General features: G+C 41.8%; 1 protein-coding gene across 6 annotated transcripts in view; it reads right to left on the bottom strand.

Moving 5' to 3' along the window:
- Positions 1-5,079: 5,079 nt before the first annotated feature.
- tnk2b (tyrosine kinase, non-receptor, 2b) overlaps positions 5,080-13,739 on the bottom strand; it is a 55,304-nt gene continuing 46,644 nt past the window's right edge. For 4 of the 6 annotated variants that reach the window (XM_026148707.2, XM_026148702.2, XM_026148703.2 and 1 more), the window contains 6 exons: positions 13,582-13,626; positions 12,807-13,240; positions 11,458-12,693; positions 9,840-9,935; positions 6,864-6,994; positions 5,080-5,767 (listed from right to left, as the gene is read on the bottom strand). In XM_026148707.2, coding sequence (XP_026004492.1) covers positions 5,761-5,767; positions 6,864-6,994; positions 9,840-9,935; positions 11,458-12,693; positions 12,807-13,240; positions 13,582-13,626 — 1,949 coding nt within the window. In that variant the 3' untranslated portion in view covers positions 5,080-5,760. The remainder of the gene's footprint in view (positions 5,768-6,863; positions 6,995-9,839; positions 9,936-11,457; positions 12,694-12,806; positions 13,241-13,581; positions 13,627-13,739) is intronic. The other 2 variants (XM_026148704.2, XM_026148705.2) reach the window with 1 other exon arrangement.

Genomic DNA, 13,739 nt, shown 5'->3' with positions numbered 1-13,739 from the left:
CTCAGTCACTAACTGCTCTGCGCTGCAGCTCCTGACACGAATATACAAGATGAAGGTGAATTGATAGGTTTGTGTGATGGATCAATACGGTCAACACATCCAACGCCTGGGATTTATTTTCTCGCCTGCGTTGCATTGTCAGAACATTTATAATCACGGGCATCAACATGGCCTCATTGACTCAGATCGATCCGCCACATGTAACAGCGCAAGGCTGAGGGAAGAGAATATTAATCCACAGCACAGCTGATTAACTTAGATTTACATTGTCTTTATTGATTGGAACCTATATTTAGTTATTTTAGCCCCCAAAACGTTGATAACTACTAATCCTGGAGATCAATTCAACAATGGCAGCTCGTGTCCACCAACTATTTAACTGTGGTTCAGAAATGTGAAGACTGAAGAGTGGCTCAAACCAGCTCTTTGGCATTGCAATCACACCTCTATTGGCTCAATAACCCCTGACCTTTTCTTTTAGCATGCTGATGTTTTTGTGTAAAGTTTCTCTGCACCTATTGGCCGATTTTTCTTTGGTGATCTCATTTGTTTTCTTCATAGAAATAATTTCATAATTAGAAATAATAAAAAGAAAAGAAATAATTAGGTTCAGGGTTTTTAACACTTATTAAGTAATATACCAAAAAATATTGGGCTTACAACCAAATATAGCTTTTAAAATTTGATGATTCAAAGTAACTAGATACAGTGCATAAAGTACAAAAAAAAGTCATCATAAGACATCTTGTGGAAAATGCTTTGCAGTCTGTGACGCTCTGAGTTCTTTGACTCACGGTTATCAGCGGAGGCTTTGTGTCTTTTCCCTGGTGAGGCTTTCCTGTTCACTTCACACAGCCTTGGCTCTTGTTTGATGTGGCGTCTCTGCCACTGATCTGCAGTCGATGCATTGGGATCAGCTGATTGACTCACCCAATTGACCGTGCTTCACTTCTTCAACATTAAAAGCTCTTTGTTTGCACTGGGTTTACAAGTAAGACAGTAAGGTGGTCGACGAAATGTTGTAAAATAAGTTTTGGGTTTTCGACTTACATACTGTCCTAGTGAAGTTTTTTTCATCCCCTCTCTCTGTCTCCTACACACACACACACACACACACACACACACACACACACACACACACACACACAGCTGTTTCCTTCATAGACATTACCTGCTCAAAGGGCACAATTTTAAGCAATTTAACACCTTTCTCTACTGCCATCAGACCGGATGTTGTGCTTCATTTGAAACACTCCCCTCATCCCTTGAAGTGTTTGCTGGGATGTGGTTTCACCTTGCCTGCTCAGTGTAGTGATTTCTTCCATTTCCACTGGCTTTGTCCAACCTCTCATGGAAAAGATTATCCTTAATCGTGCTGTTTACAATAAACACAACTCAGGTTTCAAACTACTGTTTACACTCAAAACCTCAGAAAAAGGCAGCGTCTGAAATGTCTCTCACATAAACATAGTTTGTCTGTGAAATATGTAATCAGTTTTTATATGTCTGTGTATGTTAGGTGGGGATGACATTTTATTATGTATACCGTACTAGTACTTGGTTAAACCCTGGTTTGCCCTCAGAACTGCCATAATTTCTTGGTGGCAAAGATTCAAAAAGGTGGTGGAAGCTTTCCTCTGAGGTTTTGGTCCATATCGAAATGACAGCATCATGCAGTTGCTGCAGATTTCTTATCTTCAGCTCTGTGATGTGAATTTCCTGTTCCACCACATCCCAGAGGTGCTGTATTGGATTGGTGACAACTTGGTAGATGCCATTTAAATACAGTGGACTGACCGTCACGTTGAGCAAATCGGTTTGATTTTATTTATTTTTTTTGGTATGAGTATATGAATTGTAGTCTCAGCTTCCTGTTCTAAGCTGACACGAGTGGCACCCAGCGTGGTGAGCTACTGCTTCATGGCTTGATGTGTTGTGTCTTCAGAGACGCTCTTCTGCATACCTTGGTGGCATATGAGTTGTTGGTTATAGGAGTTACTGTTCCTATCAGCTCAAAGTAGTTTGGCCATTCTCCTCTGACATTAACGAGGCATTTGCACTTACAGAACTGCAAGTCAATAGACGCCTTGACCATGTTGGCATGGATTTTCTTAATGAACTGAGTAGGTGCCGTGGGATTCACTTGAATTAGATTAACAAGCAGATGAATAGATGCACCCAATGAAATTGCCAGTGTATATATACCAACAGGGTGCAAGAGGTAACTGAATGGTTTGATGAAAATAAAATGAAAGAATTTATTATGGCTTTGCAGTCTCCAGATCTCAAATGGAACACATATGGGAAATTGTTTTTCCTGGTGTAACATCAAATGTGTAAATATCTTTTGGTAGAGCCACAGAAATCCCACCTACAGCAGAAGCATCACTGCAACCTTTCTCCAATCCAGCTCTTCCTTACAGCTGTGTCTGACTTAATGTCATATCTGTTGTCATGAATGCCTGCTCTGTTCTCTTCAAAGACAGTATAAAATATGGGCGTAACCACAAAAAATCCATTGCTGACTTCTTATTATTAAGTCTTGAGCCATCCTGGTGTTTAGATGAAGTGGTGGTCCAACTGCAATATCACATGCTCTTTGGCTACCAACTTGTGATTTATGAGTCATTAGTCAACAAGTACATCCTGGATAATCTTCCGTGAAGAGTGAATGACTAATTCACCAGACTAATTGTTCTGATCAATATACCGAACCCATAAAATAAGTTATGTTCATCTGTTGTACCTTCTGTTGTTCTATGCTTTAAGCTTGCTGTCACTTTAGCTATTACGAGTTCATCATTGTGACGATTTTAGTAAACACATAGTTTATAGTTTGGGCAAGATTAGGTGACCCTGAATCCTGCAATAGGCCAAGGCTGCTGGGGGCTTCCCGCATGTCTTTTTCATTCACCTTTTGTCACTCTCTCTGTTTATATACCACTCTGCATTTCACATTATGCCTTTTGTACCATCTTCCTCGCCTCACCCCCAGACGGTCACAGCAGATGACCGTCCCCTCTCTGACCCTGGTTCTGCTGGAGGTTTCATCTTGTTAAAAAGTCGTTTTTCCCTTCCCACTGTCACCAAATGTTTTCTCATAGTGGGTTCTCTGATTGTTGGGGCTTTCTCTGTATTATTGTAGGGTCTCTACCGTACATTACAATGTGCCTTCAGGTGTGAGCTCACTATATGGATTCCAGTAAAAACAATGAACAAAACAAGTTAAAAAATAGTTAATTCTTTAGTAAAAAATACATTTATAAATTCCGCAGCATGATCTTCATTTCCATCCATGACAACAACAACCAACTGTACAGTAGGCATTTACAATGAAACACATTCTGGGAAGGCAAATACATCAAAATGAGGAAAAAATATGGCAATTTGAAGCAGAAACAGCAAAACCAATAAAAAAAGATTTTTAAATGAACACAGATTCAGGAAAAAAACCAAAACAGATCTGACTGTTTAACAGAAACAGAACATCAGAGTTTCAACACCCCAACAGGAGAACTTTGCTTTGGGTTCACCAAAACACCACAAGGTTAACTTCAGTCCTTCTAATACAACTACAGCAGCTCGGTATGAAGACGAACAACACGTGAACAGACTAAGGAGGCAGCACTCGCATGCAGCTGTCCTTATGCACTGCTTTCACAGTCAGCTTCACCGCGTGACTTTAAAGGGAAAATGGCAAAACTGGCCCCGAATCAGTGCTTAAGGACAACTTTATCTCACTTTGGGTCAGAAAAACAGTCAACAAACATTTTACACTGAAAAAACAGCTTTTCTTTTGATTTTTCTTATTCAATTAGCAGGATAGATTATAACAGATAAAATCTCTGCTTTTGCTACTGGATGGTACTGATGGACAGGCTGGGAGGTTAGAGGATTGACAGCAGCCCTATTGCACATGGGAGAAAGCTTTTACTGGAAGTTTCTACAATCAGTCCTGTACATCCTTTAAAAAATATATTTCAAAACTTATTTCAAAGCCTCTTAATTTTTCAGGTTGTTATGACTCTATGTTAAGCTTTTTTATTCTTTTTTTTTTTTTCTTTCAGTCGCATCCTTGGAGATTTGTAGACATATTGAGCTCTGGTTTGGACCAAAGCCAGAGCATATGTGCAGTCTCACACATGAACACACATATTATGTGTTTTATATGTAATATAATGTAATTCAGAAAGAAAAATAGATATTTTGGCAAAGACAGTTTAAAGAGGAGCACCACAGAGATCACGGGAGTTAACTAAAAACTATGTAAAGCAATGCTTTCCAGCACTGGTTACTTTTGTAACCAATACTTTTATGTGGCTAACCACACAAAAGTATTCAGTCTACCTTACTGTAGATTTTCCTTCCTTTCACTGGTGTCATCCCCACATACTAAGAATAAATATCAGGAGGAGCCCAACTGTTCCCTGTTAACTGGCTCTGCTGCAGTGACAATACAGTCAAAAAAAAAAAAAAAAAAAAAAAAGAGTACCATGTCATCGAGCAGTCAGTTCACCCAGAGCAGACGCGTCCTCTCAGTATTAAATTATTACCCCTAAAGCTGCTGACCAAAATATCACAGTTGTGGTCTTAAGTGATGATTATGGGATGGGATCTGTGCCTTGGGGTAAATTTCACTACACCGCTGATATTAGCTGCCGGTGTATTCTGGGTGCACGGAGAAAACCGCACGCTGGCAGGACTTTTCGGTTGATGTGCAGGATTCTGTGTAGGCAAAGTGCTTAGAGGGAAGAAATGAGGAAAGACTAAACCTGCAGTGAAGAAAGTTTCCACTGGATGGGTTTGTTTTTTTTAGCCACATGTGGCAATAGAGACAGAAGAGAATGAAATATTTTTAAAAAGATGGTGTCACAAGTAATAGAAATAACAGTCTTCTCTCATCTCTGAGGACTATGTTCAAGATATATTGAACAATATTATACACACATGCATGCCTCCTCATAAAGAGCATATTGTATATACCCTCGAATGTAGGTGTACAAGTGTACAAACTTCTTCTGCCGTCCATGAATTGTCTTGATTCGATGCTTATCTCCATATTTTCACTTTCCTTTTATGGGCAGAATAATCTCCTGTACAATACAGAGTTGTCAGCCAATTAAGTGGCTTATTTTATTGTGCTTGGACGTTTCAGAGGTACTGTGCGAGCTTTCACAAATTATTTTCCAAGTGATGCAATAGCTGCTAATACAGGAGGTTTAGCTTTAAAGAACTGTACGCACACGGTACAGTTCTTAGGTTCAGTGCTGATATTGTACATCGTGTGAGCTCTCCAGTAAACTGTGCATTGCTTTGAGACAACACAAAGACTTTTTTTGTTTTTGAAAGTGCTCCTATGTATATTGCGCTAGCCATCTCATTTTGGCCTCTTTACATTTCCTTTCAAACCATTTCTTATTCTATGCAAGTAGCTCACAAGACGACGTCTGAGTGTGGCAGCACCCAGAATCTGTGAGACGTTTCAGGCTAACCCGCTGGTCCTGAAAATACAAGTACAGTCATTTCTTGCCCTTGGGTGGGCACACCAAAGTAAAAGTATGACCCTACACATCCATGTTAAGTACAAACACAGCCATAATGAAGTTTGGTATTTTGTGCTTAATTTCTGAGTCTCTAATACAGTCTTGATTGGAAGTGTGACTGAACCAACAGACAAAAAAGGTCAGGAGATGATTCATCTCTGATGATGTTTTACTGCGGATGAAGTTCCAATCAGAGCTCAGCAGCTTGAGATTTCTGTCACCGTCTGCAAACAGAAAGAAGCTTTAGAGGTGGGGAAAAATGATGAATCATGAAATGTTAAGTGCTAATCGTCTTGGACAAGACTTCACCTTTTTTGGGGCTTTTAAGTGAGATAAACACTGTGCTGGCATTAAGGAAGAGTTACAAGCAGGCGGGAGATTCATCTAAATAATGCAACACAAAGAGCTATTGCCAGTTGGCTCCCACTTCTTTCACAAACCCCCCCCCAAAATACTACATATTTGAAGCAAATGTAGACAAATATAGAGCACCATTTAAAATCATGTAAACAAATCATTTCAGTTTGTCTCGTCCTATCTATTAGATGTGTTTAAATCAGCATAAAAAAAATTATAAATCAATGTTTGAACAGCGAGCATCAGTATATCAGTCTGATTGATCTCAAAAAGCACTTCAGTGCCTGTTGCACACAGCTCCTTTATCAGGCATGAAATGCTTCCCCGCTGAGGGAAACGGAGCACACATGCTGATAAACCTGCGGGACGTGCAAATGTCCGCCACAATTATCTTTATCAAATCACATTCAAATGGTGAACGGACTGCTACAAAATAGCTCCCTCTGCTGTTTGAAGTCATGTTATTGCAGCTCAACTCGTGCGTCGTTATTTTTTTTAAGGGCTTACACCCCCTCGCCCTCCCCCCTTCCAACACCTCCTAAATCTAGAAGCCACATATGAGCCTCTATCTCATTAACGGCACATCAGCATTGCATCACAATACTGCCTGCTTACATTTTCCATATATATACTAAATAAATGTGCAGTAACAATCTCAGCAGCTCCACTAGGAAGCAGATTTTAATTATATGTTTTACAAAGAGATACGAAAAATAGCATTATGTCAGCATAAAGTTCCTATTAAAATTCTAGTAACAATCTCTAGAAACTATTAAATGAGCATCAATGTCAAATTGAATGAAGGGAACTTTTTTTCCCCCTCCAGTGTAGATCCTTGCTCCTAGATAGGGTCAAGGAAGATGAATAGTAATTGCTGGGCAGTAATATAAGAGTACGGTCCATTCAAAGTAATATATGCATTCTGGGAAGTCACAATCATTGCAAAATCGTAGGAAACACTACCTTTGCCTTGTTGTAGATCCATAGTTATCCAGCATGTGAGTGCTGGCCACCTCCAGGTTCCAGTCACACATCTCCAGCAGCTTTAGACACTCTGATCTGCTCCTCAGGCCCAAACAGAACAACTGTTCTACCTGTAGAGAGGCAGGTCACAAGACATTGTTCAAGTGACCAAAGAGTTATCAAGAGGGAAAAAGATGGGACTGTTAAAGAGAGTTCAAGGTGAAGAACTTTCATCTTTTTTACTGAATGGAGTGCCAGTGAGTGTAAAATTATTTCTGTCTTTGTACAAGCTCAGCTTGTTCAAACACATTCCTGTAGCTTAGCAGAATCTGAACCACGTGGATGAGTTTTTTCTGTGTCTCACAGACGTTTCCACCACCATCAAGGAACACTCAAGTGTTCCCTTGTGTCTACTGAAGTCCTAACAAATTGTCCATCCTGCCACGTTGGGCAAAACCACAGCCAGTTAAAACGGTGTTAAAACCCACCCTAAACATATCAGAGTGTCTACATGCTTTTTCATTTGTAGCTGCTCACTGCAACTTTTCCTCAAGGATGAATAAAGTTCTCTTATCACATCTCGATATGAGCCTATAGGGTAAAAGTGTAACTGACTGTGTCCATTTGCAGATACACCCTGTTATTACACAAACGACTGACCTGAGACTTGATGAACCCGATCTGGTAAGCACTGAAGTGTTTACCGCTGAGGTAACGGATTTTCATGCAATCTTTGTTTTGATGGCCTGAGCAATAAAATGTTTTGTTCCTTTTACAGTGGGGCAAAAAAGTATTTAGTCAGCCACCGATTGTGCAAGTTCCCCCACTTAAAATGATGACAGAGGTCAGTAATTTGCACCAGAGGTACACTTCAACTGTGAGAGACAGAATGTGAAAAAAAAAATCCATGAATTCACATGGTAGGATTTGTAAAGAATTTATTCGTAAATTAGGGTGGAAAATAAGTATTTGGTCACCTCAAACAAGGAAAATCTCTGGCTCTCACAGACCTGTAACGTCTTCTGTAAGAAGCTTTTCTGTCCCCCACTCGTTACCTGTATGAATGGCACCTGTTTGAACTCATCATCTGTATAAAAGACACCTGTCCACAGCCTCAAACAGTCAGACTCCAAACTCCGCCATGGCCAAGACCAAAGAGCTCTCGAAGGACACCAGGAAAAGTATTGTAGACCTGCACCAGACTGGGAAGAGTGAATCTACAATAGGCAAGCAGCTTGGTGTGAAAAAATCAACTGTGGGAGCAATCATCAGAAAATGGAAGACATACAAGACCACTGATAACCTCCCTCGATCTGGGGCTCCACGCAAGATCTCATCCCGTGGGGTCAAAATGATCATGAGAACGGTGAGCAAAGATCCCAGAACCACACGGGGGGACCTGGTGAATGACCTGCAGAGAGCTGGGACCAAAGTAACAAAGGTCACCATCAGTAACACACTACAACGGCAGGGAATCAAATCCCGCAGTGCCAGACGTGTTCCGCTGCTGAAGCCAGTGCATGTCCAGGCCCGTCTGAAGTTTGCCAGAGAGCACATGGATGATACAGCAGAGGATTGGGAGAATGTCATGTGGTCAGATGAAACCAAAGTAGAACTTTTTGGTATAAACTCAACTCGTCGTGTTTGGAGGAAGAAGAATACTGAGTTGCATCCCAAGAACACCATACCTACTGTGAAGCATGGGGGTGGAAACATCATGCTATGGGGCTGTTTTTCTGCCAAGGGGACAGGACGACTGATCCGTGTTAAGGACAGAATGAATGGGGCCATGTATCGTGAGATTTTGAGCCAAAACCTCCTTCCATCAGTGAGAACTTTTAAGATGAAACGAGGCTGGGTCTTCCAACATGACAATGATCCAAAACACACCGCCCGGGCAACAAAGGAGTGGCTCCGTAAGAAGCATTTGAAAGTCCTGGAGTGGCCTAGCCAGTCTCCAGACCTCAACCCCATAGAAAATCTGTGGCGGGAGTTGAAAGTCCGTGTTGCTCGGCGACAGCCCCAAAACATCACTGCTCTCGAGAAGATCTGCATGGAGGAATGGGCCAAAATACCAGCTACTGTGTGTGCAAACCTGGTAAAGACCTATAGTAAACATTTGACCTCTGTTATTGCCAACAAAGGTTATGTTACAAAGTATTGAGTTGTATTTTTGTTATTGACCAAATACTTATTTTCCACCCTGATTTACGAATAAATTCTTTACAAATCCTACCATGTGGATTCATGGATTTTTTTTCACATTCTGTCTCTCACAGTTGAAGTGTACCTCTGGTGCAAATTACTGACCTCTGTCATCATTTTAGGTGGGGGAACTTGCACAATCGGTGGCTGACTAAATACTTTTTTGCCCCACTGTATTTGTACAGTTTTATTTTATAAAGGTGTTTCTGCCAGTTGTGTGTATGCAGTACTTTAAGACTATGGAACCTGACCTTAAAAACAAACTACATCCCTTTTGCTATTGAGCTTTTTTACTTTTGTTATTTAAAATGAATTAGTTTGAAACTTTACACTGACTTTTTTTCATCTTATGACAAAGTAAAGATTTAAATAAACACCATTAAAAATAAACACCGAACAGAATTTTCCATTTAGGGTTTGTAGCCATACTTATTACTAATGATCCATATATGCAGTTATTACACTTTACATGCATATAGTCATGTGCAAATTGGAAATAACGCCTTTCAAAAATAACATTTCAATATGCAACAACACTAGAAAAGGGGAATAAACAAAAATTAATAAAAAGTCAGTAAAAGTATCTCAAAAAACTAAAAAAAATGACTGAAGCTTAAAGGAACATTTTTCCTTCTCACTTTTTACCATTTTCAGGCCTCCATACAACACTACTATGAGTTAACCAGTAACATATAATTTCTGAAACAACTCAACAGTCATAGTGTGCCAACTATGGCAGGAAATGCATTAGCTTTCAGTAAATGCACAAACCTTTAGATAATGCACAGCTTGCTGGACATTCCAGTTGTGGTTCTGGAGGGCGGCCTGGCACTCCTCCATCGTCACACCATGAACTGCCTCCTGCACCTGAGACACACAACAACACTGAAGTTTAAACCCCCGATTCCTCACTTCTTGTTTTTTTGGGGTCTCAGTAATCTTTTGGTATCTTTTTCTGATGAAGAAATCATCTAAGATTAAAGCTCCATGTACATCCTTTAGGTGAACAGTGGATTTACTGCTAAACATGATAAGAATCTCAGCTGGATTTAAGCATCGCTGCACAGATCAAGTTTTAAACGTTCACATCTCTTTTCAAAAACCACCTTAAGCCTGCTCAAATTTCAAGAAGATAAGTCTGACACAGTGTTCCTGTGTGTACAGAGACTGTGGCAGCATAATCACCAGTTTTTTTTTGTTAGTACTTCTCTTCGCATGAACTTGATTGAAACCCATGTTAACAATTTCATGTTACCAATCACTGCAGTTTTACGCAGATATTACTAGTAAACTCATAAGGCGCTATATACATTATATTCTTATAATACTCTGTCTTGCACTGAACTCCCCTGCAATGCAGCTGAGATAGCTCACATTCTTGCTGCACTACTTTTTGCAGCTGTATCAACTACAAAATGCCAAGTGCCTGAAAGCCTTCAGAGTTCACAGCGCTTCTGACTCCAGCCAAACTCGAACAGCGCGAGAATCAATTGACCAACCTAAAGAAACAAATGAAACTTTGAAGTTTCTTCTTTGAAATCTGATTCTCACCAAATATTTATATGGCCTTTGTCTCATAACGAATGCTAGTGTATTTTTAACAAGTTATGAGAAAATATTTGAGAATGCAAAAGAAAAAGCTTAAACATGTATGCTAACAATTTTTCTACTAAAAGGCATATAAAACATTCAATTTCCAATTTAATTAGTTACATTTGATGCATAACACATTAATAAAGATTGCCTCCAGTTGTAAAATTACACCGTTTCTTAATTTGGTTGTCACGATGATTTGAAGGCGAAATAGAAAGTTGATCTTTTCAGAATCCTGCCATTAAAAGCTGCTGTATCACCTTTAATTCCTCACTCTTGCTGTCAGTGCAACAGGAAAGGAAACACACCGCCGTACACCCACCATGCTCTTCCTTACAGAAAGCATTTAAACAATGAATATGGAGCTCCAGAAAACAGCATTACAACTGAGAGGAATCAAGCAAGCCAGTCATGAAATATGCACTGCAGACTATTTAAAGCCTGCTTCTTAGACCGATGCTAATGAATTACACCGAACAATGGGCTCATATTTTAGTTCTTTGATGTGTGATAAGGGATTTAGGATAAGGATTGCCTTAACAACAGTGATACTGAACTACAAACAGATGACTATCTGCTTAATATTTCTTACCAAATGACAAAAAGTAGCATTAAGAAGAACAAGGACAAGTATATGTAGCAAGCAGCACATCTTCCTGCAGGGGTTTCATATCCATCATGGCCAACCTCTGCACTTTCAATACAGATGTAAATCATTAATAACTTTCAGTGTTTTAAGTACTTTGCAGTTCAAATAACATTTTCTTAGAGGCACTTCATCCATCTTAGACCTTACCATCTTGACCCTATCAGCTGAGTTCCCTCCTCCGTCTGTCCTGGTACAGAAAGCAGTGACTGCTGGTGCTGTCAGCCCGTCTGAAGAGACGCGAGGAAGACTAACTGAACTCTTCATCCCTGACCGTGGCCAACCCAGATTGCTGTTATTATTGGAGGAGAAATTGGCTTTCAGGTCCCCACCCGGCTGGACCAGCCCCTGCACCTGGGTGTGCCCCTGCAGTGTGTGACTGCTGACCACCATTGGTCTGACCGTGGCTGTGTTGGCTTGCCGTACATGCTTTTCTTCCACATCGTTGGCAGGAAGGCTTTCAGCCTCCCTGAAGAAGCGATCGAATCGATCGAGATACGGTGGCCTCTCTGGCAGAAGGTAATAGTGGGTGTTACTGACTTTACGCCCGTCACGGACGATAGGCAGGATACAGGGGCCCTTGCTAGCAGCGTCCTTCCCCTGCACCTGGGCCTGGATCACTTTGGGTGCAGCATATTTGGGGTCCGAAGCAAAGCTGTGTGTAGTAGGCATGAGTTTACCCGGAGAGGTAGAGAGGTAGGAGCTGTAGGTGTGTGTGGGTGGGCAGGTTGTAATGGCAGCCTGCATTGTGTTGGGGCTGACAGAGTAAAGCCTCTGCTGGGGGGAACCCACTACCAGACCCATTGGGCTTGGAGTTCTTGATCCAGGCTGAGACAAAGGGTCTCTGGGAGGGATTTGAGGTGGTCGTTCCTGTCCTGCACCTGAAACGTTTTCCGTGGTTTCAGTCGGCACTGGAGAAAGGGAGAGGTCCCTTGACCAGCGGCCAGAGGTGTAGTCACCCTTCTTTATGGGGCGAGGGGGGATGGGAACTCGTGGGGGGATCTGGGGTCGGTCCTCGTTACAGGAAAGGACACTCTGCTGTTGTCCCTCATGGGTTTGGAGACTTTGAGGAGTCTGGGGACACGAGACTGAGCTCTGCAATGGCGAGCACGAACGAGGAGCACTTGCTGCCGGTACATTGAGCCTCCTCATGCACTCTTGTTGAAGTTCTTGAAAGATCTCTGCAGACTGTGAAAAAGAGGTGGACAGGCTCTGGCTGTGCTTGCTGGGGAGAAACAGGTTGTCTTCCAGACCTTGTCTGTCTGAACCTCTGGAGACTAGAGCCTCATCATTGACCTTCTGCCCAGAGGACAGAGTTTCTTCTGGATTGCGGCCATCACTATGCTCTGCCTCATTCTGCTGCTCCGAGCTGTTGATGGAGCTCACCTTTCGGAGAAAGAAACAAGCTCACTGTAATATTACTTCAGGCAACACAAAGACAAAATAATTCCACTTTTATAAAATTTTGACACAGTGTTAAATGTATTGTGTAGCCCTACCTCCATATCATCCTCATCTTGTGCTACATCGTCATAAGCTGGGGGTGGGGGTAATGGCCGTGCATCCCAGTCCACTACTGGCGTAGGGTGAAGGGGGCGGGGCAATGATTTGGATGGGCTTTGAGGTGGAGTCCTGTCCAGGAGATTTTCTGCTTCCAAAGCCAACTTGGCCAATAGAGGAATCGGAATTTCAACCACGGGAGAGGGGGACGGTGTGGATATTGGGTACTCTTCCCCAAAGTCAATGAGGGACACTTCACTGTTAGTGTTCTGGCCTGAGCCTAAAGTCCTGCAACCTCCCTGTTTGGAAGCAGAGACCCACACGGCCGGTTTAAGTTTGAGGCCTTTCACAGAACCCGTTTTGCGAAGTGATAATCTCTTTAGTCCCGCAGAGGTCAGATCCTCCTCCTCATTTACTGGGTCATAGGAAGGTTCTGGAGATGAAAACACAACATATTCTTGATGCAGTTTAGAGATCATTGACACCAAGGTTGTTTAAGATCACTTAATACCACTAAATGCAAGACACACAGCTCCAAAAAAACTCGCCAGGTGTGACTGGAGAATACAATGCACAGCAAGGACACTGCACACCTTTTAGAGGGACAAAGGTGTAGAAAAGAACGGGGGGGGGGGGGGGGGGGGGGGTTACACTGCAAAGACAGGCAAAGAAAAGATGAAAAACTCTGAGATGTACCTTTGAGGAGTGGAACTAGGAGGGAACAGAGGGGGCAGGAGCAATGGGTGAAGAGCTGCTGAGAGAAACCAGACTTACTCTTGATTAACACTGCTGGTTGAGGAGGGCGGGGAGGAGGCTCCTCTGGGGAAAATAATAACAGATGCCACCAGCGCAAAGGAGAAACAAAGAGGGGAAGAAATGACAGCAGTAAAAGATATTAAGATAAGAATAAAAACAGCAAGCGCCATTACATC

The sequence above is a fragment of the Astatotilapia calliptera genome, chromosome 18 (assembly GCF_964374335.1).
Source record: "Astatotilapia calliptera chromosome 18, fAstCal68.1, whole genome shotgun sequence".
Lineage (NCBI taxonomy): Eukaryota > Metazoa > Chordata > Actinopteri > Cichliformes > Cichlidae > Astatotilapia > Astatotilapia calliptera.
Note: the sequence above shows the minus strand (reverse complement) of the source record. Positions and strands in the feature narration are given on the sequence as shown.